General features: G+C 34.9%; 1 protein-coding gene across 2 annotated transcripts in view; it reads left to right on the top strand.

The window, feature by feature from the left end:
- Positions 1 to 27,953, top strand: part of LOC120350533 (limbic system-associated membrane protein-like) — a 330,692-nt gene that overhangs the window by 241,545 nt on the left and 61,194 nt on the right. For both annotated transcript variants that reach the window (XM_039424313.1, XM_039424312.1), the window contains exons 2-3: positions 11,964 to 12,107; positions 25,354 to 25,554. In XM_039424313.1, the coding sequence (XP_039280247.1) occupies positions 11,964 to 12,107; positions 25,354 to 25,554 (345 nt within the window). The remainder of the gene's footprint in view (positions 1 to 11,963; positions 12,108 to 25,353; positions 25,555 to 27,953) is intronic.

A 27,953-nucleotide genomic window follows, 5' to 3' on the forward strand; every position in this document is an offset into this window, starting at 1 on the left:
ATAAACCTGTGACTTTTTTGGGCTGTGTCGCCTTATTTCATGAGCTCCATCCACACAATCACAAGATATTTTGTCGTCATCTGTTCTTTCTGCGTTTAAAAATGTTTTAGGAGTATCTAGTTGACTAAAGTATAAGTGAGGCGTTTGGGAGACTCACACATGATAAACTTTCAGAGCTCGAGCTCTGTGTGACATTTATTACAGCTCAATTTATGGCTCCAAACAGAGGATTGGGATGTTGACTTGTCAAAGCATCATTTTTGAGAAATATTAAAGTCAAAGAAGCCATAACAGTTCTGGGATTTTCTTATCTGAACGTCAATAACTCCCCTCTATTCTTAGGGCGTGGAGCAGTTATGTGGAAGCTGCACTGTTCGAAGCTGCTTTTTCAAGTGAATGCCATGTAACCATAGAATCCATTTCTCAAAAAATATAGCTCACAGAAGCTGGTTATTTTGCAGTTTGGTAATGAGTGGAATAGTTAAACAAAATACCAGACTCATAAATTATGTGAATCGTGACCGTTCTGGCAGACTGGCAGACTTTGGGTACGTCCACAATGCACGCTGGTTAAGCAGGTAGTCAGATTCAGATTTTCGGCGCCGAATATTTTCCATATATGCTTTCTGTTTCTTCTATTCGAAAGTTTTGCCCCATTGTACATTGGTGCCAGCCAGCATACAAGCCTGAATAGATTAATCTATTTTGATTTTCCATCGAAACTGGAACTGTCAACATCATCATGCTCCTCTATTTCCAGCTATACAGAATCGAGTGCAGGAGAATTTTGAATTTTGTTGACAATATTTTGGTGTGACTTGTTGAAATAGCTTGAGCGCTCACTACCTCACGGTAGCCAACATGGAATAGTTTTCAACACCTTCAAACCAGAATAGGTCACGCAGTATACCACATTGTCAGTGCACTCTCCATCTAGCTACAACCTAAGAACAGGAGATAAATTTCAGTCATGTGCAAAGTTCAGCCATTGAACAAGTTTGAAACGAAGGGTGCTGTCCGCTCGCCTGGCACCAAATGGCGAATATCCATTATCGTGTGACATTTCTGCATGTTTTGAAAGATATTCCGGTGTTTATTCCACATTAGAGTTTGCGACGCTTTGCCTAACACGACCCAGTTGGGTGCTAGCATTGTTTCATGCGTCAAAATCATATCTGCTCTTCCCCTTTAACATCTCATATTATTCTATAACTGCTTACTAGTCTGATGAAATTCTGGGTGATCTATTCCAAGACTACTTTAGAATATTGCTTCAGGTGAATTATGTTTGTAATTTGAGTTTTAGTTGCATGTTTAATTTCCTCTCAATGAATTAAAATATACCAGAATTGATAGTGTTCAAATGAATTGAAGTGTTCAATGAAAATGATAGTTGAAATCGAATTAACCATAGATGCATATTACAAGTTTATCCAACAGTTTCTGCTCAATCAAACTATTCATATTTCGAGAATAAAATAGAATCTATGACCACTAATTAATGTTCGTTCCAATTGGATCAGCAGTAGACCGTTTACGAATTAGTATTATTTTAATAGTTAAAAAATTTAGTTGTCAATATTGCTGTTATGATAATAATGATCATTGTGAATAGATTATGAATGATGATAATACACGTACTGAGCACTTGATCAGAGAAATGAGAAATGGTTTATTGCTAAACTATAGACGAAGTAGAGAGAAGTTTTTAAAGAATTGAGTTTTTCAGCTTTCCCCCAAATACTCAATAGGTTCTAAGAAGCAATTGAATGAATCGAATCAAGAGAACAATGTAATTTGAACTCATAAATATTGTGTTTGATTCTATGGATTCAGGGTTGAAAATAATTCATAAAAGAATAATAATCTGGGGAAGAATTAATTTGTATTTGAACACGATTATGATCGTGATTTCCTATTTTTATGTGTTCGTAATAGTATTATTTCTCTCAGTTCAGTTCGATACATAGCTCAACTGCTTCTAAATTTACCTATGAACGGTCAAGCAGAATAATTATTCTTGAATCCACGTTACGCTTTGAAATAAATTACGGTTCTCTAAAGGTTGAATAATTAGACGTTACTGGCTATCCAATAAAAGTCATCAATGAAAATCATCTTTTCGTCGGAAATATCTTATATGAAATGAGGCGAGCATCAGAAGCGTGAAACAGGGGTATTTCATTAATTTTTATTCAAAAAGCTCTTTTTGCAGTAGCAGCAGCAGCAGCACGCTGCAAAAGCGCCGAACGATTCATTAAAAGAGTGGCGTTTCTTTTAGCTGTGTGTTTCGGATGGAAAAACATTACTAGGTCGGACAACTACAGCTGACAGCGGACGTTAGCGATGAATTATTCTCGGCCGAAGCTGGAAAAGGTTTTCTGATGAAAGAGCGCAGCGCTCGCGTTCAATGGAAACGTTGTCGATTGAATTTTCTCCGCCAAAAAGAGTCGTGCTGGGGATGAGGAGCGATGACGGTGATGTTCCTGTGACGGCTGTGAGCGGGAGGTAGCAGCGAAATCACAGATATCTGCCAGATTAGTGCAGAGACTTTAGTTGCGTTGTTCCCGAGCGCGCGCTTCAAAAACTGACTGAATCGGTCTGGTTTTGGCACATGCTGTTGCCACTGAACAGTGAACAGACAACCAACACATTAAACTGATTCGTTTGCTACGATTTTCTGTATAAAGAACGGGTGGCTCACTCACTAAATGTAAAGTGAAACTCCTGACTCATACCGCTTTGATCTTTGTAGTATTCTGTAGCGTTGAAGTCACAGATAAGAGAATCTGTGATGTTTTTGATAAGAGGGATCGATTCTGAATGGAAATAATGCTGAATGATGAAAATTTGTGCTGAACCCTTATTATCTTTCATCCATCAATTTGTCCGTTTATGTACTGCTTTCTTAGTAATTTTTCAGTTCATGTTTCATTATTTTTGAAGTTGATTCATCTTCACTGAATGATTTACAACATTCTCAGATGCTCTATGGAGGCAATCAATTCTTGAGTCTTGAGTGTACTTTTCCAAGAAATTCTTCTAATTTTCCAAGAATAATAATCATTGATCACAACATCTTCTTGGTATTAGTTTTCCACGTCTTGGTAGATGGAAAGAACAAATTGCACTGTTGGAGTTTCATGAACCAAACTGAAATCGTATCCGATACAGGCAAGCTTTTTGACCTCAAATAGGGTGCATTGACAGGAATTTTCTACTACGGTACATAAGTTGACCAGACAATAAGAACAAGTCAACTTGGCGATCATCCAGGGAAACTTAAACTACACATTCTGATTCACAGTCAGCATTTCCCCGGATGCTTCTTATTCCTCTGCTCATTTCCATTGTATTTGGCTCTGAACCATTGAAATATTTTAAAAGTCATGTATCAAGTATGATATTTTGTGGGAGATACCATTGATCCTAGACTCTCATAATTTGGCGAGGTTGTACTGGATATTTTGTATGCCAGAGGATTCCGATCAATATTTTGAAAGTTTCCACAGTGATTCTCCTCTAGTGGACACATTCCATAAAACATTCAAAAACACATTTGCATGACTATTGATTCCCAAAACTCTGAGATATTCCCGTCAACTGGAACAAAAAATCAACTCTATTTTTTAAGAATGTCTATTGCATATATCAGTGAAAAGGCTGAAGGCTGAAGTTGGGCGGAAGAGGGATGCATGATTATGCATCTAGCAACGTTAGTTTGTAAACGTTTAGCAAACCCTCACTAATGAGTGGAGTCCAGTTGCTCATATGAAATGCAGGACTTATCGTGGACACTCGCACAAATCTTGGGACACAATTAATTCGGTGCATATCAGTTGGTCATTAAGCCAGATCCACACGTGACCATGCTCTGATAATACAGGCAGCATGCGAATGGTCAAGTTTTCATGCATAAATGACAACAGCTGAACCTATCTACTATTTTGAATTTTGTGTATGTCCATTCTTGAATGAGTAATTAGTTCTAGTGAGTTAATTTGTTAGCATTCCACCCTCCACCTGACAATCTTATCCAATCTATCAGTTATTAAATTTGTTATCCCTTTCTCTCTCCCTCACTCGTTATATGATATTATATGAATATTGAAAATGTTTCTCAATAATTGAGATACAACTATTATTTTATGATACTTTTTTATAGATAAAGAATTATTCTTCATCGAATTTTCTGTACCACATCAATCATTTATAACGATCCTGAATGATTCAACTGATTGCACCAGCATAGTTTTGTTTCACTCTTCATACCTGAATTAACAAAGTATTTGAACTACTCTGAAATACAAGGTGTTTCAAAGCCATGAAATGATTAAAACAACATTGGGATCTCTACCGCTCCAATTATTGAAAAATTCTGTATTTTGCTCCGAATATTGTATTGGATACATAATATATATATAATTATATAATACTGTATACTCGTATAATACTGTATAATGAATGAGAATAGAAATCCAAGAACCTTTTTTAAGAATTATTTAGTCACAACATGTTCCGGCTATATGATGCCATTATTAAGTGATAGGGAAATTCTTATAATATACTTTGTCTGCTATCTGAATGCTCTTCAAAATATTCTCTTTCAGAGAAATGGTGTCAGATTTGAAGTGAGGCTCACCTATAGGGTATTCGATCAACTTTCTCCCAAGAATTGAAATCATTGAAGAATATTGAAGCAGCTATGCAAGAAAGGTGGGAAAATGTCTGTTGAAAATGAGTATTTCAGAGTTCAGTCAGTAACTAAATTGAAACCTTGGTCGACTGATGGTATACACATTTCAAGTTACATAAATTTGAAATCTCTCAACCAAAGCAGCAGGTTGTCTGTGTTCTTGGAATGATACCAAAATAGAATACGATAAATTTTAATTCATGAAATACAAAGCTCAGATTGAACGACCATTAACAATCTACAGAGGTAGGATTGTACGAACCAATGACAAGAGAATAATTTGCTAGCTACATTACAAGTCAGTCGTAGTAGGTAATACGAAATTGCTTGTCAACGTACAATAACCGTCTTTTAAGCCTTCTTTATGTCGCTATTCATATTTCGACTTGGCTAAACGTTCACCTGGAAACAAGAAATGTGAGTTTAGGAATCAGAACAGTGCGCTCTATATTCAGTATTGTTACGACTGCTCCTCGTAATGGTGACTTCTGTTTTTGGAGTAAATTATTGTCAGGCTGCATTTCCTCGCTTATATATTTAGACCTCTTCTTAATCAAATGGATTATAATTTTACAGCTCGTACTTGACCTTAATGTATTGAAGAGAAATTTCATTACCGTGGTTTCATACTCAATTATCAAATTCATGTTTTGAGATGGACTGTGTTGCAGTTTGAGTCTACTATGCTTCAATTATTTAGTTTGATGAATCGTGGAAATCATTACTTATAGTTATTTCAAACACTTTAAAAGAAATTAATTCAGAAACTTCTTGATCTATAAATATATTCTGGGAACAGACGCTTTCTAGACAGATCTCATCGGATAAGAGAACTTCAAGATAGTTGTTTCACGTTACAATCTTATTTGATAAGCTAATCTCATCATCATTGCTATGCTCTAACTTGTTGGAAATACTTGACCTTATATTTCTTATCCATTTTATCATGGAATCGAGCAACGTTTGATAGTACCACACTGATGTAGCGGTATTTCTGATGAGGAGCATATTATTATTCAAGCAATTTCAATTTACAATGAATTGTTTCGAGTGTCAATAATATGAACCTAATTGAATGATATCTCCCAGCGAAGACTTATTCCATTATCAATTTGTAGGGACGTTCTGCTCTGGCAAAAAGCGATGAGAATCAGTGGCTCGGATTTAAAACTTTATCATATCCCACCCTCCTGCAGTGAATACTCCCCTGAAAGTTCAGTTCTATATTGCGCGTTTATAAGGATAAACTTTCCCCACTTCGAAAATGAAATAGAAAAAACACGTTTGGCCAAAATCGTTTTTCTCACGCTTGCTTCTTTAGACACCCAGTGTCCAGGGGAGAGTGGTGAGGCGCGGATTCATTTCTCAGACGCGGTGGCAAAACTTTCCTGAAACTTTGTCACTTCCGGAAATAAAAATATTTCGCGATGTCTGCCATTTCTCTTCAACGGAGGCTTGCTTTCATCTCTTCCCTGCTCCTTTCCACTCCATGTCATCTCTCTTCCCAAACTCTCTCTCCTTTCCTTTCTCACCAATGTCTTGAAAAATCGTCTCTATTCGGCACCCTTAAGACCTTGTCTCGACACATCGCTTTTTTCACCCTCATCCTTATTTTTCTGCCAAGCTCTCATCACCGCTTTCTCCTATCATTCTGCTGCTCCACTCTGTGAGCTCAGTCTAGTCTCCTCTGCTGATTGAAATTCTCACGCATCGTCGCGTCCAAGCACAGTTTTAGTTTTCATTTCTCAACGTCTCCAGATTCGAATTGAAAATCCTTCCACTCCTAGTGTGTGCTTTGCTGATTCTGCTACTGTTGATAACCTACTTTTCACCCTTATTATTCTCTCAATACGCTCGGAAGAGCATTCGATCGCTTGAAATGAATTAGGATCTTGATTGAGCTGCCAAAATTGAAAAAGCATGTTTATCACTTCATAAGTATCAATGATTGAGGGAAAATATTGTGAAATTCCCAGAGAAAAAAATGAATATTTCTTAAAGAAATACTGTAAAAGTTTTCAATATTTCTATTCTGCCTGGTTTATTTCCTTCAAAATACATTCTAATTATGTCTTGATTCAGTAATCATGAAATTGTTTATGATAACCATGCTCATTATTTCCCATGAATATTCACTGACACATGTTGGAGCTGTTCTCTTCATGCAGATAATTATTGAACCAAGTCACACGGTTGGATATTTCGTATTAGAGCATTAAATAGTAGCATGAAACTGATAAAATGGGAAAGTGCTCAGTAGGTGCCCTATTCAAAGCTATTGACAAACTGAATGAATGTTTCAAATACCTTAATTGATTTATCATTTTTCCGAATTAAAAATTTTACCACACCGGATACGATAATAATGATGATCTAATGTAAACGGACTTCTTCCTGTTGCCAGTGCTCATACTATTCCTACCAAAATCGATCAAAAGCAAATATTTTCCAGCTGCTAACGCAATTCTCTAATCACCATACTAGTGTACAAAAATCTTTCCTTTGTGATAGTTAAAGAGCTGAGAACGAGTGTTGCAATTCAACAAACAACATGCGTAACTTTACAGGCGTGTATTTTTCTACGAGTCTGAACATTAGAAACTCCATCAACATAACAACAGGTTATCATGATTAATTCTGAAGGAACAACTATCATCGTATTTGAATGGAAATTACGAACAGTTTAGAGTTGAGCGATGGATCGTAAATTGCCGCGTTACTGGTCTGGTGAAATATCATTTATAAAAACGACTGCGTGTAGTTGTCAAAGTAGGGTCTGTGAATTTGAAGTATCGCTATGAAACTATTGACTCCTGCTGTGTTGAGGAATGTTGCTGTTGCTCTTGGAGAAACATTTTGTTAAACTGATTCGTTCATTCCACCGCTGGAACCGCCATACGTAACCGCGCTGATACACGTTCCACCAACACACTATTCAAAACATGAGGCACTCTCATTGTTCAGGTTTAGAACTTTGAACTACAGTATTATTCCCCCTACGGAAATTGCATGACCCAGTCGGTCATTCTGTTCTGTCAAATTCAGTTTTGATTGGAATGGAAATACTGACAGCCATCAAGCCAGGTTTAGTTAGTTTCGATTGAATCTTGTGTATTCATCCTCACTAAATGATTAGATAAATCTCTGTAAAAGCTTCTTGAAGATAAATACACGTAAATCCATGTCACGTTGATTCTGATATCGTAGTATGCTTACTGATCTCTGAATTGATGTATTGGACATTATTCATACTTTACAAAATCAACTCTTTATCATGGAGTATATTCGAAATAGAACAAGAAAAATCTGGACCTAGAACAAAGTCTGAGATGGAAAACATTTGGAAGAGAAAAACCTACAATGACTATTTAGTAGGACCTACTCTCATTTATCAAACTGAAAATTTGTTGGTGAAAACAATCTCCATTCTCAACATATCATAGATAACACCATCAATAGGTAACTCCCATACAAACTCTTTTACATTAATTCTAGAGTGCACTATAGTTTTGTGCAATGTGTAACAACGAAAAATGTATACTCTTACTTTTAAGTTGAATGAATAATCATTTAAGACAGATCAATTCTTGTGATAATATCATCAAATAAACTTGGATTAAAAAGTATATATTCCAATGATGAAAATATGTTATCGATGCAGATTTTGGTTCATTTATTCATTATTTACTCATCCATTCATTGTTACAGAATAATGTCCCAATATGGACATGATAAAATGGTTTATTGGTCGATATGGTTATATATAATAGTTGGGATATAAAATAAACGATTATTTGAAAATTCATTAACTCAATCGACTGGTTTCAACTTTCAAGAGATTATTCAATTGCCAGAATGGGTAGTCGGCAAACTCCACCCCATTGACATCCAGTTCTAACTGCAAGAGTTGTGATAAAACTTGCGCAGTTTATAAGTCGATTGCCTAATGAGCTTAACAGTCAGACACAATGGCAATCCGATTAGTGGTAGAACCTGCCCATTGTGGGACTACTCACGTTTTTTCCGCACCATTCATCTGACTCAAACGTTCACCAACAAAAATAATAGCGCTGACCACGGAGTCTCAGTTCCATTTCCACTCATCGAAGACTGGAGTTGCCCCCCACTGATGACTGTCCAAAATTATCATAATACCGTACCATATATACTGCACAGTATATCTATAGTGAAAGCTCCGCAGAGGAGAATATATTATTCAGTTCTTATGCATCTCGTATTGGATAAAATTTACGGGCCAGCTGCCCGCTGTTAAAGCCATCGCTATCTCATCTGAACTGTGGAGCTCATTGCCGACTGTGCCTGCTTAATTGAATATGGCCGTTCAATAATTTAAGCTTCGCTGCCATCAATTCGTTCCCCTCTCCTCGATGCTGAAAAAATAACCACATTCACAGTACTCCAGCTAAGCATTCACATGAATAACATCGCCGAATATTATAGCTCGTTTTGTCAAGAGGCGGATGATTTGTTATTGTGATACAATTCTTGAACTTCATTTGGTATGTTATCAAGGTTCACAGAAATTTTAGACCTTTGGAGCTCAGGATTGCGACGAGGATGCTTTCATATTTGTCATTAAAACTCAACACTTAACTAATATTTTCCCTTGTAGATTGACTGTTTTATTTGTTTCTAGCTTGTAAAAGGACTATACATTTTGATACCGTATCATGAATATTCCCGTAATCGTTCCAGATTACATTACCTCTGGCTCCCAGAATATTTTAAATTGATGAGTTCGATGAATTAATAAATTTCAGAGATTGTTTATTTTGCATAAGCCTAATGTCGTACTGTTGCAAAATCTTCTCTTCTGATCTGCACCATCGGCAGCGAGCGAATTCAGCAACTCAGTGCTCTTTTCGCGGAGATTAATACTGTATTTGTCCGTTGCGCTCCCTTCAGACATGAAAAATACAAAAGACTGTCGCAAAAAGAGATACCAGCCCAAGCCTGAGTTATAGATAGCAATGGTGCAGTAGTTTGAACAGCGAGCAGATATGAAAAAGCAATGGTCTCTCGTTCTTTCGTTTCGCGTAAGCATCAACGATGGAGGTCCCGACGTTATGATGACATTATGATACGGTGGTGTACAAACAAGCGGAGATAATGGCTTTATAAGGCACAAAAGACAGCTCGGTCCTCAGCAGATCTGTCGACAGAGTCGAAGAAGTGGATGACAAAGAATAAGAACGCAGGAAATAGATTTCTCATGAAGTCCCACCGCCCCTCGTCACGTAAAGGTTTATCGTATAACTCCAATGTTGGAGCTATTCGGACAGTGGTCATCATGAACAGTATAGTGTGTACATCTCAACGACCACTCTTATCTATCTTCTATCTCATTTCTTCTGCCTCCTTTTTCTCGTATTCGACTTTCTGGTTGACAATATTTCTATTCCTTTGGATCCAACAATGCCAGCTCCAGTTAACCAGTATGTCATTGTCCTTTGATGCAGACCCACCACACACATCGTCTTATTGATTTGTCATCGATTAATGCACGTGCTGATGTGCTGTGTTGCGACACACTATGATTCCTACGTGCAATCTTGTTGTAATTCAATTCTACCTTGGTCGATATTTTAGGCTGGTTTTTCAAACATTCATCGTGACTGATGCAATTTCACAGTCTGTGACTAATAAGATGATACTTGATCGATCGAATTATTTTGCGGATAAGACTGAAGAATGGGGATTACATTGCCAAATATTTTTGAGAAGTAATTTGAACCATAAATTAACATTCTTCAAAATCACCACGATTGCATCAAAGTTAGTAGACAGAAACTAACTTTGCAATTGCATCACCTATGTGACAGCTGAATAAAATTTTATTCATATTTGTTATGAAGATTTTATTACAGGAATGAGAAATCAAAAAAATCAAAGTATCATTGTCATGGAGCCTAAATTTTATTTTCTAACTATATTAATTGAAGCCACATGAAGATCATGTTTTGATTATCAACAGGATAGAATGAATTTAATAACTTAATGGAGAGTTAAATAAAAGTCATCTGAATTAGCGACAGGGGTGGAACATTCAAGAAGTACGAGATTTACTACTTGAAGCTACCAGCTACAAACAAATAGGGAGAAGCGAAATTCCGAATTCTTTCTTCCTATCCTGTTGTTCTCTCTCTATCTTCTTAGAATAAATGTGATTCTCTCCGTCACCTTGAGCGTGAAATATCTTGAATTTTTCCAGAACACTGGGCTCACACCTCTTTGATAAGCGTGATAATAAGCTTTGAGAAGTTTTCAGAGCATTTTTCGTTGTAATTGACTTGCCTGCCCCTTCTAATTAGTTCTAATATTGTCGTACTTTCACAGTTTCCTGAACACTGACAGCATTCCCAGAAAAGCTGGCTAATCATGCTCTTTTGTTTCCATGTAAATCTCCAGTGTTTGGAACAGTCATTTAGTGACAAATTATAAAAAAGTTACAAAGCACAATGCCTGTGTAAATACTCCCCAGTTTTCAATTCTTGAGAGTCCAATGATTCATTCCAGATGCATTGGCCAATTGTTAATATTCTTCATCCAAATAGAGTTTATAACTGGAAAATATTTTCACAAAAAAATCTGCCGATAAGTGAGAATTCTAAGAAGAAGGGCTCAAAGGCATTTCACAAGGCTCTTAATCTATTTCATTGAACATTGAAATCATCGTGATGATGATAATAATATTGTTGACCTATTCTGTGTACTAGAATTTACCATAAACCTCATCAACCTATCAGAAAAGTTCACAACCTTGTTATATAAGGATGAATGTGCTAGTGATGAAAAATTAAATACACTTTATACTTTATTGGATTTTGTTAATGGATTTTATGATAAAAAAGTAGTCTATATCGATGCAATGATGGAATTATTCAATCTCATTTTGATGGAATTCTAAGGTGTTAAATATTAAGCTCAGATAAACATTCATTTAGAATGGAATTGGAATTGAGAAGATCAATCGTATTTGTATGGTTGTTTGTTTGATTTCAACTGCGATTTCACACAAATTTGGATAAATACAGCCATCCAGCTTTAATCCAATTCGTTGAGTGGCATCAAAGCTATAAGCGTAGCGTGTAACCACGAAAATAATTATATTTCGATAGCGTGAGTACTGAATAAATTTAACTCTAACTTTTTGTATTCCGTGAATTCATATTACATTCCACTTCAACCCCCTGTGAGTGCTTCTACTTCGTTTTATTTTTACCACTGTTTCTATTTCATTTTGCAGGAAGCCCAGCCGCTCAACTGGGAGGGCCTTCGCATGAGTACAGTGTGGGACCGACCAACACACCATCCTTCGCAACTAAAGGCAAAACATTCCGCATTGTCACAAAAGACACTGTTGTTCTGCCCTGCGAGGTTGTCAATGCTGGTTAGTATCCTCTGCAATTGTGAAAATAATATTACATCTTAAATCATATTTATAAATAATATTTACGTCAAATAATATTTCAACTTCAATATATTAATTCAACTACAATACCTATTCTATCTTGGAATACAATTAGTCCTGAAAGGTATTTGACTGCACCAAGTCTCCATGTGCAGAATATGCTCCAAATTCACATTGCTGGAAAGTAGCTTATGAGAGCTTCATTCTTTATTGATTTATACAATAAGTACATCATCAAAATTATAGGGAGAGAAAAAATAAGGTAACCAGTAGCCTTTGAAAAATAAGGTAGCCTTTGAATTATCATATCACATGAATATTTTGAGATAAGGTAGAGAGGAGTCTCAGAATTGAAAAATATGTAAATTACCTACTGAGAATTACTATTCCATCATGGAAATTTAGAAAGATAATTGTCTCTTTCATAACATTCTTCTCCAAATCATATCTACTTCCTATATCACAGATTCTATATTCTACATTATCCTCCAAACAATGAGGATGATTTTCGGTGAACTCCTAAAGGTCACTCGTTTTGGGGTTCTTTACTGATAGAATGAAGAGAAAATCAATATACAAATTCCTTCAATAATCTAATCTTCCACGCAATTCATATTGATAAAAATTAATATCAACAACAAATTTGAAATTTGTATGTAGATTGATTTTTCTTATATTTTTATTTGAATGTGTCTTTATATTGTATTGAATATATTAGATACTCGATACCTTAGTGGGGAGGCTGGTCCTAATTTCTGAATCTTTAGGGGGGTGAGGTGCGTCCTTGGTCTTGTGGGAGGAAGGTGGGCGTTTCCTTGAAATATTTATAAATATACTGAAAAGAGAACATTCTCTATTTTAAATACATTGAAATACATTGAAATGACAATTTATTTACAAAAATATCAGCATATTTGTGAATAGCATATCGACTTTGGGCTGAACTCATTATTTTGATTCAGTTCCAAACAGTAAACTTTGATCCGCGTGCCAGCTAATTACATTGTCCTGTGAACACAATCAACAGAGTGCAACTGTTCAATGCTCACAACTTGCAAGTCACATCACAACGTGCCTCCAACTTGGCCGAAGCCGCGTTAAAACGTCAGCAACCCACAAGCTCAAGAAATTGCGAATCGCTTGATTGAGTTTGAGTTAGGTTGACTTGGGTGTGCTGAGGAGGGCGTGAGGGAGTTGGCCTCCTTGGGAGTTCAAGTTGAAAACGAACTCACGCGCCTTGCCTGATCCCACACCAAACATACTCACACATATCAGTTGTCTCACTCACACAGCCAGTTTTCCACATACCGATGATTGCTGACTTCGGTCGTCGAAGCTGGGACTTTGTTAAAGGCGTAGTTTTGCGGTCTATGAAGAGAGGGCTTCGTACCCCTTTCCACAGTCCCGATCAATCCACCATCCAGCCAAACATACGCAGTCTATTTCCTTTCCCTGATCACGTTCACCTTCCTTCCTCCCATCCACCTCATCCTCTTCTATTACCGTTCTTCCCCTTCTTTGTCATCTTCGTCGTCGTCGTCAACCGCCAAACTCGATTTGATACTACTTATTCGGATAAGCGCCACCGATATCCCATAATTTCATAGCAAGATTTCGTTACGTCTTCTCCCAATTCAATTTGGCCTCCGTCGCCAACTTGCCAACTGAGTCAACTCTTCAATTGCTCAACCTTAGATCCCACTGTAATTGCAATTCGCTGCATTCACAGATTCCATTTCTATATTTCTCTATTCTGTCTATTTGAAAAATGGATTCTTATTATTCAGTGTGCAGAATCTTGCTTAATTGGAAAGAAATATAGATGAATGAGTTGACGTTTGGAGTACAGTATGCATAGTGTAGTATGCATGTACTTATCCATTCTGTATACATTATTAAGCAATAAGTATGAATAAAATGTTCTAATGCATGCATTGGTTCAGTTTCTGGATATCTACACTAGTAGTTCTGTGAACAGTAGACCTCGCGCTCAGTGAGTTACATTGACCTGTTGTTATGTATCTCAAAAATTGATAAATAATTGAGAATGTCTAGAAAAAATCCTAAATAAACATAGAGCTTTCTGTCCTATATCGTACCGTGACGTGTAGTCCCGGAATGTGAGTGTGAGCGCTGTTATCAGGTCTGGCAGCAACTGTCTACAACGTTGATGGAAAGATACAATTTTCAAGATTTCGATGTTTTTGAACGGGTAGTATTATAATCAACTGTCTACTAACGTTGATGGGAAGACACATTTTCAAGATGTTCGATGTTTTTGAACGGGTAGTATTACAGTCCACTAGACAGCTGATTTATGATGAATAATTATTCTATAGTCTGATTTTTACGGTAATATTGACGTATGAAGGAGGCTCCTTTTTACTTTCATATTATCCTTGAAATACAAAATTCTCAAAAACCTTGTATATACCTCGACGCCCAATTTAAAAAGGAACATACCTGTCAAATTTCATGAGTTCTATTACCGCGTTTCGCCGTAAATGCGCAACATTTAAATATATGAACATTTAAACATTTAAACATTCAAACATTTAAACATTTTAACATTTAAACATTTAAACATTTAAACATTTAAACATTTAAACATTTAAACATTTAAACATTTAAACATTTAAACATTAAACATTTAAACATTAAACATTTAAACATTTAAACATTTAAACATTTAAACATTTAAACATTTAAACATTTAAACATTTAAACATTTAACATTTAAACATTTAAACATTTAACATTTAAACATTTAACATTTAACATTTAAACATTAAACATTTAAACATTTAAACATTTACATTTAAACATTTAAACATTTAAACATTTAAACATTTAACATTTAAACATTTAAACATTTAAACATTTAAACATTAAACATTTAAACATTTAAACATTTAAACATTTAAACATTTAAACATTTAAACATTTAAACATTTAACATTTAAACATTTAAACATTTAAACATTTAAACATTTAAACATTTAAACATTTAAACATTTAAACATTTAAACATTTAAACATTTAAACATTTAAACATTTAACATTTAAACATTTAAACATTTAAACATTTAACATTTAAACATTTAAACATTTAAACATTTAAACATTTAAACATTAAACATTTAAACATTTAAACATTTAAACATTTAACATTTAAACATTTAACATTTAAACATTTAAACATTAAACATTTAAACATTTAAACATTTAAACATTTAAACATTTAAACATTTAAACATTTAAACATTTAAACATTTAAACATTTAAACATTTAAACATTTAAACATTTAAACATTTAACATTAAACATTTAAACATTTAAACATTTAAACATTTAAACATTTAAACATTTAAACATTTAAACATTTAAACATTTAAACATTCAAACATTTAAACATTTAAACATTTAAACATTTAACATTTAAACATTTAAACATTTAACATTTAACATTTAAACATTTAAACATTTAAACATTTAAACATTTAAACATTTAAACATTTAACATTTAAACATTTAAACATTTAAACATTTAAACATTTAAACATTTAACATTTAAACATTCAAACATTTAAACATTTAAACATTTAAACATTTAAACATTTAAACATTCAAACATTTAAACATTTAAACATTTAAACATTTAAACATTTAAACATTTAAACATTTAAACATTAACAGAAATGCCAAACCGTCGACTTGAATCTTAGACCTCACTTCGCTCGGTCAATTATATTATTTATTTCTCTCAATCGATCCCATCCATTATCTATTGTCTCAAATGAGATAAGCTCTTCGGAATATTGTGACAGTAGTTACCTGAGACCCTCATTGCGTTTTGCGTTTGCGCAAATAAAAATACTGTATTTGCGGTTTTTTATTTTGGAGAAGAATGTCTACTGTATAGAAAGTGAGGGATAATTCAAAATATATTGGCAGAGCTTGGTGGAACACAATAATGAATACAGTACCCTGCCCTGGTCAATGTTTGAAGAAGGAAGTGATGCTTCCTGTTTTGAGTGTCAATGTGGATCAATAACATTTCATAACATCACTTCATCTGTCTTTAAAATGAATTCAGAATAACAAAATACATTAAACAAAAAATTAATTCAATATTTCTTGATTAATTCTTCTTTAACTGTTCAGTCAAAAAAGTAATTGGACTTTTTAGCCAATCGTTTCTACATCTTTAATCCAATGGATGGATTTGTCACATGATTACTTCACTTTCTGATCGGGAATGAACCATCAATTATTATAATCCAGATTCCACTCAAAATATTTTCAGGAGCCTTTTCGTGATTGAATACAACTTTTGACTGGGAAGGATGTTCTCACCATGATCAATTAACATTAGGGAACATGATCAATTAAAAAAAATATTCACTCTCATACTGGAAAGTGTTTAATTTTGGATACCAGATGAATCAGTGTTACATGGCAGTGTTCTAGGCTGATACATATAGAATTGACTGCCAGGCGTAAATGATTCTCGAGTAAGCATTTTTTAAGAGAATTATCAGAGCTATAATTGGATGATAGCAGAACGAGAAAAAGCAATTAGTGGGTTCCACTCTCCATTTTTTGCTCCAACAAAAATTAATTTGAATGTAAATTTTCTGTTTGCGTGGTGATGCGGTGCAACGTTGTGGAATCACATAGGTTTTAAGTTATGTTTTGGCCTCCTCTTCCATGCATCCTCCTGATCGAGTATAATACGAGTTTAACATGACATGATATTGGGAGGTTTGATGTAAGTTGAACAAAGCGAACATGTTAGACTCTTCAACTGATAATATTATGATGAGATGAACAATTTTCTGAAAATATTTAGGAATTTATAGAATAAAAGGATATAGGAAGCCGTTAGAGAAGAAGAGACTCCTTGTATAATGTATGTGTTTGTTTTAAATTTTGTTTTTGTTTTGGCTTTCTTGATTTTTAATATGGTAATTGAAAGACAAGTCGAGATTGATGATAGAATATATTGAATTTGATTGCTAAAATCAATTTGGTCCCACATAGTATTCTATGCACCAATTTCTAGAGAATTATTCATTAATTATCGATAATCGCTTTCGAAACAACCTTTACAGCTTTCAGATCAAATTTTTCTTTTCTCGCAATTGACCACAATAGTGTAGTATGTATTGAGTTTTATATTCTCCTTCTTGTTGGCATGTCAAAATTGGAGGAAAGTTGATCACTTGAAAATTCGTATCTTTAAAGTTTGAGAAGAAGTTATTTGAAATATAGTATTCATTTTTATTCTCTTCAATTTATATTTTTGTTTTCTAGTTCTCCTCTCCACCTGATCAAGTTTTGTGTTCTCTATTAACGGATTCATAACAATGAACAATGAGGACCGCTTTGTTTAGCTATCTGCGTTTTCTGTGGTTTTGTCAAAAGAGTTGAGCAAAATCGAATATTCCTCTATCACGAGCATGCAACCAGCCTATAGCTCCTACTAGAATTTCCACTTTGCCTCCCAGTAGCTTCCCACTTACTTGAACTTTGACGTCTATATCATTGTTAGGGTATAATAGTGTGGTGCTTTTCTGTCTTCAACAAGAATTTTGGTCCATATGGAGCAGATTCTCAATTAGAAATCATGGCTTGTGCTTACGGAATCAATTTGATTTTGTGAAAATCACGCTTATGTAAAAATCCTCAACAATATTATTATGAGAGGTTGGAAAATAAACAATATCATGATAAGCGCAATGATAGTTCAATAATAATTGTAGTTGGACGTTCAGTGTTATGAAAAATGCAACTTGGAAAATATTCGAAAATATCGATGGAGAATTGTTATTTCAATAATATATTATGTATGTTACACAAACGAATCCAACTAAATTCTTGAGAGGAAATTCTAGACATCTTTGAATAAATCGACCAATATATTGTCAGATATCGGCCTCCGTTGAAGCGTCATGTTTCATGATCTTACTCCAAGGGGGGGGACACGGAAATATATAGTTTGAACTATATGACAATAAATTAGGATTATAATTGTTCAGCCGTGAGTACGATTTCCTTGTATAGTAGGTCTTACCTTGTGTTGGCGAATGTTGCAGCCTATTTTGTTCCGTAGAGAAGGGAGGACGTACAATAAAAAAGTAATTGATAGTTAAAATAGTCGGATTAAATAGAATAATTGAACAATGATAGTACTTGAGGTTATGATTTAACGGTGGGAAGTTGTAGGTTAGGTTGACCAACCTTTGTTTAATCGGATTGTCGATATCACGTAAATCAAAGTATCGAAACAGAATGGCTGGTGTGTGGATAGGACAGATTGAAAAAGTTAACTTGCTCAATAAAGAGGTTGGCGGTCTACAAAGGTAGCCGAAGTGAGGGACCTGAATTTCTAACTTAATGTTGTAGGTGGATATAATATGGTGAGGTGGAATTAAATTCAATTTAATAATAAAATGCAGTTCAACTTGAACCTGCTGAAAATAAATTCTGCTGTCACTACGATCAGACAGAGATAGTAGTTTTGGAGTGAACCTTTTCTCCAAATGATGACTAATATATCCAGAATCCAATAATTGTGCCGTAATTTGGAAAGATGTTAGACCGTATGAAACAACAGAAAGAATGGCAAATCCATGCGAACCAGGTCTCTGATAAGTACTATAGGTTGTATGAGAGCAAAGTGCTGAACCAAAATAGTAAATATTTCGAGTACCGAGTTTAATTCTAATGTTGTTTAAACGATCTACTACCTCTCTTTGCGATGTTGGTCGGCTAATAATGTAGGATTCACTTCACCTCGGTGGGGTAGGCTAATGGAAGTCGATTTATTATTTGATTCTGCGGGATACCCTCAATGACAGAATTTGTTACTTGATAAGAAAATCGACCACCATCTACCACAAGAAGAAATAATAATCTAATGATAGGTACTATACTTGCTACTGTCTGACTATTGCAAAACAGGATGTGCCCTGAATGATCAATGTGTGTCAGTCGAGAAAGAACGAATTTGGAGGTATAATGAAGTAAACCCAGTTTAATAAAACGGTAAAATGGATATATTCTGAAGGATGTATTTTTACAACAAATATTGAATAAATTGATGAACAGATTATGTAAATAATAGCTTTCAAATAGATACAGGATGAAGATTGGTTGACAACAGATTTGAATCTTTAAATTATAAATATTATGTAAAAAGTTCGGTACTCTTCAATTAAACAAAATAAAATGGATAATAGCCCTTAGGAAAGGGACATAAACTGAACTAGTTAAACATGGAAAAATAAGTTAATATGAAATGGTGATTCAGAGAATAGAACAAATTAATAATTAAAATTACTCTCAGGGTGTGGTTTCGCCTAAGGAAAATAGACCTTTTGGCTAAGTACAGCGTGGATAGTTAAACTTATTTAATACTATAAAATTTAATTATGATAAATTTTGTACCCTTAAAACTATAGTCATGACTTTTCCAAATGGACGAATTTATACGCTGTACAATTTTCGCAGATTTATGGGGATCACCTTTTATATATTCGAATAACTTACGTAGACTTTTGTTTCCGTTTTTTGGTTTTTCGAAATATATTCGACCGTAGAATATATCGTTCCGGCTGGGTCCTTCCACGTGGCGAAAAATGTTGAACAGACTTCACTGATATAATTTCGGGGTTTATTTAAATGAAATTTAAAATCTTAATATCACAATTATTATAGGAACTTTGGAACAACTTTTAAAAAACAGAAAAACGAAGATTAAGTTACATTAAACAGAAATTAAAGCTTTTGAACAATTAGGTACGTGGACTAGGTCTGCATCCTACCGATGATCCTTGCAAAATGGCCTCGAGTCTTCCTCTTCTAATTTTCACTTCAATTTCTCCTTCAAATTTTATCTCGCCAAATTTACATATTAATTCGGGATTGGTCCGATTCTGTGACGTAACCAATACGCCGAATGGGTGGTGTCACTGTGTCCAACTTTAAAGCTTTTAAAATAGGGCGAAGTTCCTGATTTTAAGTTGTTCCAAATTATCACTTAGTTTTTTATAATTATAATAATACCTCAATAAATAATAGAATTCATCTATGATGATATGCTTTCAAATTGGCTTCAATGAACAGCTAATGATTATAGAACATAGACATGCTTGTATAACATAAAGTAGACATAATATAAGAATATATATGCTTATAACAATAACGAACACCATAATAAATAAATAATTTGTTCCTATTTTTTTTGTTTATATTGTTTTTTATATGCTAGAATATCGACCCTCAATCGTTATACAGGGTGTTTCAGAAGTAGTGTCGAGAATTTTAGGGTATTGTACCTGGATGCTAGGAGACTACAAATGTCATATTTGAAGTGTCCAAAACTCAGCGGTTATCCTTATAGCTGCCATTTTGTTTTTTTCACTTAAAAATTTTTATCTCAAGAACGAAATGTTGTATTGATCTGAAAATTTGGCATGAATATTTATGCTATAAAGACTCAACTATAAAAAATAGAAAAAAAATTTTTCGTTGAAATTTTTCAAAATGGCGGCCATTTTAAATTTTTGATGGCGAATATCTCGAAAACCGTCCATTTTACAGAAAATTTACAAGAGACAAAAAAGTTAGCAAATTATTTCACAATTCCAATGATACCTAATTTATTAAGATTGGTCGAAGAATAACAGAGAAATTAATTTTTTTCGTACTGCATGCATGACCACTTTTCACCATTTAAAGATCAATATTAATTTTTTTTATAATTTCATGAAAACCGTTCTTATTACAGAAATATACAAGAATAACTTTCCTCAAATTTTATTTTACATTGAAAAATATTAATTTCACTCAAATCGGTTCACTGATACTAATGCAGCAATTGCTCAAAATGCCGTCCTTCAACTTGATTACACAGTCTGCACCTTTCAATCATGGACCGTCGAACTGCTATAAAAGCATTTTCATCATCTTGAATGGCACCTGCTGCAGCAACCACTCTTGCCACAAGGTCTTCTTCGTTTTCTACTGGCGTGCTGTAAACAAGGTCTTTCATATGGCCCCAGAAAAAAAATCTAAAGGGTTGAGGTCAGGTGAACGTGCGGGCCACGGTACTGGTCCACCCCGCCCAATCCACCGCTGACGATAGGTCATGTTCAGAAAGTCCGTAACAACATTTCCGAAATGAGCAGGGGCACCATCATGTTGAAACCAAATATTATATCTGTTTGCAAGAGGCACATCTTCCAAAAGTTCTGGTAGTATGTCTCTTAAAAAAGTAATGTACGTGGGAGAATTCAGACGATTAGGAAGAATGTATGGTCCAATCACGCGATTACCTAAGATACCCGTCCAGCGATAACATTCAGAGAAAATCTATGCTGATAACCACGCACTTTGACCTCATGAGGATTGTCTAAGGCCCAGACGTGACTGTTGCGAGAGTTGAAGATTCCTTCTCCTGTAAAGCTGGACTCATCGGTACATTTTCTAGAAAATTTGGTTGGATAATGTCTTGCTGAAGAAACCAACGGGCGCAGTTTACTCTTGGCTCATAGTCGCGTTCAACCAATGAGTGAACTTTTTGAAAGCGGAAGGGGTGAAGTCTTTCCTTGTTTAGTACACGCCACACAGAAGAAGCACTTGAATTGATTTGCTTTGCAACTGCTCTCGTACTCGTTCTAGGATTGAAATCGAATTTCTGCAATACTTCCTCTTCAAAAGCAACATTTCGAACTGCTCGAGGCCTACCAGCAATTACCCTGTTCCGTTCAAATGAACCAACTTCTCTCAGCCGATTGTGAGTTCTTGTGAACACCTTGTCGGAAGGGAGACGGCGGTTTGGAAATGCAGCTGCATACATTCTTCTTGCTTCGGTCGCATTGCCAAGAGCTGCTCCATACATGAAGTGAATATCGGTGTACTCCAGCGAACTAAATTCCATTACAATAATTAAATATTTGTGTAGAAGCAACGTAAGAAAATATTGAAACTGGAAATTTAAGATAGAAATAAGACCTAGGAACGTGAGACTAAGAAATAGGAAGCACTACATCTGGTTCTTTACTTTTAATGAAACAACAATACTTTTACAAGACAAACATTATCATCTGAAAACCATTGTAAAATCATCTGTTTGCCCATATGGAGCCATACCGAGTTTCAAAGCTTCATCTTAAATACATCTGGAATTAAAAAATTAATATTGATCTTTAATGGTGAAAAGTGGTCATGCATGCAGTACGAAAAAAATTAATTTCTCTGTTATTCTTCGACCAATCTTAATAAATTAGGTATCATTGGAATCGTGAAATAATTTGCTAACTTTTTTGTCTCTTGTAAATTTTCTGTAAAATGGACGGTTTTCGAGATATTCGCCATCAAAAATTTAAAATGGCCGCCATTTTGAAAAATTTCAACGAAAAATTTTTTTTCTATTTTTTATAGTTGAGTCTTTATAGCATAAATATTCATGCCAAATTTCAGATCAATACAACATTTCGTTCTTGAGATAAAAATTTTTAAGTGAAAAAAACAAAATGGCAGCTATAAGGATAACCGCTGAGTTTTGGACACTTCAAATATGACATTTGTAGTCTCCCAGCATCCAGGTACAATACCCTAAAATTCTCGACACTACTTCTGAAACACCCTGTATATGGCTAAGCTAATTTGTTCATATATTTTTAACAAGTATATTTTTTTGGTAGTTCAAATAAATAAATATTCGGGCTTATTTGGCCTAGAAATGAAAGTATAAAAATGAAAGATTTAATAATATATAAATTTTTATGATCGATCTTGAGTCGAACTGCCTTCTCAATTTGCTACTTGTTAATGAGCTAGCCTCGGTTTGTTTTCGGGTTATGTTTTCGTTTCAAAACTAACCTTCAAATATAACTTTACTGTTCCAATCCATAGGCATATAAACATATACGGTTTTTTCATTGACTAATTTTTTGGAAGGCATATAATTACAGATTTATTTATTTCCTGCTTTGTAAGTTAGATAACAGTCGTCTATCTACCTCAGATAAGATTGTATTGTTTCTACGGTGATAGAAATTATTCCGTTCTCGTACTAGCCTATGAACAAATTTATTGTGTATTTTGAGGACTGTACAATCATTGGTACATCACAATATTTTCCCCAGGATTAAAAAGCGATAAAAAGTTAGTAAGCGATAAGTTAATATTAAATAAATTAACAAGTTGACGTTTATCAAGAAGAATAAATTTCCTAATATTACTTAATATTAGTGGCACATTTTCACATTAAAAAATGAGTGTAGAGTCAGACAAGAAACTACAGCGTAGTAGCCGTACTTAGTTGTGAGGATAGGGAAAAGTAGTGAGTAGATGATAGAGGAATCATATTTCAAGCAAACTATAGTTGAGGGGAATGAGTTTCCAAAAAGCAAGATGTGTGCAGTGAACAGGAGATGGGAACACTCATTGCAGTTCATGAAGTATCTGAGCAACTGTCTTTTCCTCCGTCTCCAGTTTCAGAGAAGTCTAGTTCCAGTATTTCTCATCGTGAATAGTCTGAGAATACGGTAAAGAGAAAGGGTTTCTCTGAGTAGAATGTGAAACAAGAGAAGAATGGAGTTCTCAACTGCCCGAGTATCAGTAGCTTGGTAATTCCAAAGTGGGGCAGAAAAGGAAGAAAGCCAGGACTGGGAAGCCGCTGCAAATATCTCTCTATCTAGATGGCTCTCAGTAACAAAGCCGCCCGTAGTCAATTAAAAGATAAAACTTGAAACAATTTCACATGTATTACTTTCAATGAGGTATGTAATAGGCTTTTCCCTGTAGAATGTACTCCAATTGCACGTTGCTTTTCATTCGAGCTCTAACTCTCAAATGTTTCAAAACTGCACAATCATGTATTTTCCATCTCATTCAAACATATTAGATTCATGTTTTCATCCCATAACAATAAGAATTCACATCGATAGTTCGAGAGGTGAATAGGTTGAATAGGATATAGTATTCAAGAATAATGTAATACTAGTAGTTCTGTGAACAGTAAACCTTGCGCATTCATGAACCACAGCCTCCTCCATCAGAGTTAATTGTGTTCGGTCCTGTCGTGTTGGCGAGATATCGGTATAAGAACGGTCAATGGCTGATTAGGTTGACGTATCGACAGTAATACAGTACTAATAATCATTTGTTCACAACTATCACCGAAAGCTAATTCCTTACAAGACATGCATTCAACTGGTCAGCTTGAATTGAGTCGAGAGGAAAAACTATGTTACTTTGACTTGTTATTAAAATCACATTCGTCATATTATGATTTCAATAATCCTCAAGACAGCTAGCTGATTAATCATGAATAATCCCACAGTCTGATTTTCACAGTAATATTGAACTATGGAGGAAATTCCTTTCTCTTTCATATATTATCCTTGAAACGTAAAACTTCAAAAAACGTTAATGTTGACGAACAATTCAAAAAGAATTATACCTGTCAAATTTCATGGAAACCTATTTTCGCGTTACGCCGTAAATGCGGAACAAACACAAAAATAAACACATAGGAACATACGCGTGGGCCTACAGAGGAATGCAAAACCTTCGACTTAAATCTCAGATCTCACTTCACACGGCCAATTATTGAATGATAGAAGGAAATAATTCCATTGGTTATTCGACCATCCAAAGCTTTCATGTTATTCAGTTCTATGACATGTCTGTCAGGCAACTAATCAATAATATTAGTCAACCTTACTCTGTATTCTTCGAGTAGGGCCGTTCTCCAAGTGACTCCGTAGCGAGATTGGTAGCACGCGGCGCTCCACGAATCAAAGTTTGTGGGTTCGAGACCTATCAAACAATTTTTCTATTCGGAGAATCTTCAACATTGATTACGATTATCCCCGTAATTGTGACGAAATAATAATTTCTCAATATAATTTTCCTGCCAGTATACAATAATAATACAACCTATATAACACCCAGTTGATGATAAATTGGCACATGAATACATTCAACTTGCTCCAATCATCCCAATCTTCAACACTAATAAATATAGTGAGATGAATAATATGAGTAAAATTTTGTATCCTTCTCTTCTCGATTCATTACTCCTTTGAGATCAAGAATACCTTCAGGTAAAAGTTCTTCTTCCTCTCCCAGACATAACAACACTTGGATTACTGAAGCTATTCTAACCTTATAAAGCTCAAAACTAATAGTTACATTTTCAATTTTGCAGGTGGATACATCCTAGCATGGAAGCGAGGAATTGCAATCCTTACAGCAGGAACCATCAAAGTCACACCTGATGATAGATTTCGCCTGGTTGATGGATACAATTTGGAAATAAGGGATGTTCATCCTCAGGATGCTGGGGACTATATCTGCCAAATCGCCACTCTCCACCCAATGGAGATCACCCACACGCTCGAGATTCTAGGTAAGAATATTCCTAAGAATAAAAGTAATCTTAAATATTTTTAATAAGTGAGATATTTAGGAGCATTAATCAAATGTTTAAGAATTTAAGTGTATTTTTTGAGGTTTGCTTGAAGTAGCTTAATGGATTCAATATACGTTTTTCCTATTCTATCCTATATCTCATGAATTATAATCTCCCAAATTACATGAATATTCACACAGTTTTTGTTGTTCGTGAAGTTAGATATCATTGAAAGATATCAAATTCATAGTGGCTTCAAACCATGTGGAGTCTTCTCACTCTCCAATATTGTATACGCTTTCAATTCAAAGTTTCTCGATCGTGGCAAGCTTTCATTCTTCATAGATGCAACGGAATTTCAAGAAATAATGAGTTCGCTTTGTCAGGGCATGCATAGAGGAGGCATTTGTGTAGCACACTGTTATTAAAATGTCTCTTTTTTCTCTCATTTCATTCTCCATCGTTTCATCTCCAATCTGCATCGTCGTCGTTTCCCTTCATAATTTCTTCTCACATCACCTTATCACCTAATATTCACCCGTGATTTCAATTTAATATAAATCATTTCTGTCGAAAATCTCTCTCCTTTTTCTCTCTCCTCTAACTCTTCTCAGTTCTCAATATTTTAGTTGGAGTTTTCCATTTTTTCTCACATCTTCACTCTCTATATTTACTTTCTTATATTTCTATAAATTATTTTTTTCCCTTCTCCCTTCTCCCTTCTCACAGGCGCTACTCTATTATGTTACAATCACTCCTCCCCCTCCTCGCACATCCCACCCTTACCGCTATTCTTGTTCATTCTTTCATACTTATTTTCTATCGGTGCACTTTTCTTCTCATTTCCACTCTCATATCTCATCTCCCACTGCACACTTACCTACTGCTATTCCCTTGTATAAAAGCAACGATAGGCTGGTATGCAGGCGATAGAGCACCTTATTGGAAACCTGATTTCAATTCCCATCTCACACAGGCAATTTCCGGAGTAGATCTTTGGGACATCGAGGAAACTACCTTTCTTCAACCACCCCCTCTACTCCACCACAAACACCTCGCCGCTGTCAGCAATGCTGACTTGGTTTACAATGGCCCTCTCCATCTTTCGACAGCCGCCGTGTTAGCTCAGGTAGCTCCAATAGGATAGGGTTAATAGGCTGTGGAAAGGATGCTTGAGCGCCGAGCCAGAAGCGCGGTAAAGAAAAGTAACGCTCCAAATAAGAAACAGGCAAGTTCGAAAAGTGCATCTACCTCAGACGTTCCAATCAATAACTCCTGATACAATAGCATCGAATCCCATTTTTCCATGACATCAGATTATTTGAGAAGCTTTGACGTCCTCGTATTGATTTCAACAACTTCTTATCAACAAGACAAATTGAAGCTCTTATATGATTTGGACCAAAAAAACAAATATATGTTTGAAATATTTCCCTCATAATTGTATTCCCATGTTAGCTCTTTAAGTCATTTAGAACAATTTTGAAATAAAAATATTCTAGATATTTTTTTTACTGAATCAAAAAATGGAGCCATAACTCAATCACTCTAGTATTTTTAAAGACTATGCTCTTGTGAATCCGATTGATACTGATGGTTGATACCTTAGTCGTTACCACGTCTAAATATTTCAGGGATACAGGAGAAATTTTCTTTATAGTTGAACAGATCAGATCGTTCATAATGAACAGTATTGAATGGTTGTTAAAAAAACTGGAGGCCAATGAAATATGGTTTATAATTATAATAATTAGGTGCAAGTAAATGGATTCTACAAAAACTTGAATCTGAGATTTAATAATTTGAGTGCTATTGAAATAGCAAATCAAATGTTCCAATTCCAGAGTCCAATGAGTTTTTGTTATTGATTTCCTTCCCCTCCAAAGTTCTTCTATACAAGAATACATAATAATAAATACAGGTATAATAAATTGTAACAAAGCCTGTTTACACATCCACGGCAAGTGTTCTACAGCCCTATCTTATTCAATGCCACCCAAGCCTTCTCGGTGTTTTCCTGCGTTATTTGTCTTGATTTCTACTCGATTTACGTCGACCTATGCGCTTTGCTCGTGGCATCTGACGCACCGCGTTGCCTCATTAGACAATGAGCATACCGCCTCACTGAACATGTCTCAGGAAAAATGAGGCCGCATAAAGCGTGCGTGTTGGATTTTCACGCCTAAGTACACCAAAAATCCTCTGCCACAAAAAATCCACTGTCAAGTGGACAGAAATAGATTCAATGGAAATAACTCTCCAAGCACTCATGTATCGCATTTATTCTTGTTTGGTTTAATATCGAAACGCAGTTTCTATTCTTTTCACATTCAACAACCGAAATAATATTTCAATTTATAATTACAGTACAGAGGCAATACGTTGCCTTTCACTTA

This window comes from Nilaparvata lugens, chromosome 3, assembly GCF_014356525.2.
Source record: "Nilaparvata lugens isolate BPH chromosome 3, ASM1435652v1, whole genome shotgun sequence".
In the NCBI taxonomy this organism is placed as follows: Eukaryota; Metazoa; Arthropoda; class Insecta; order Hemiptera; family Delphacidae; genus Nilaparvata; species Nilaparvata lugens.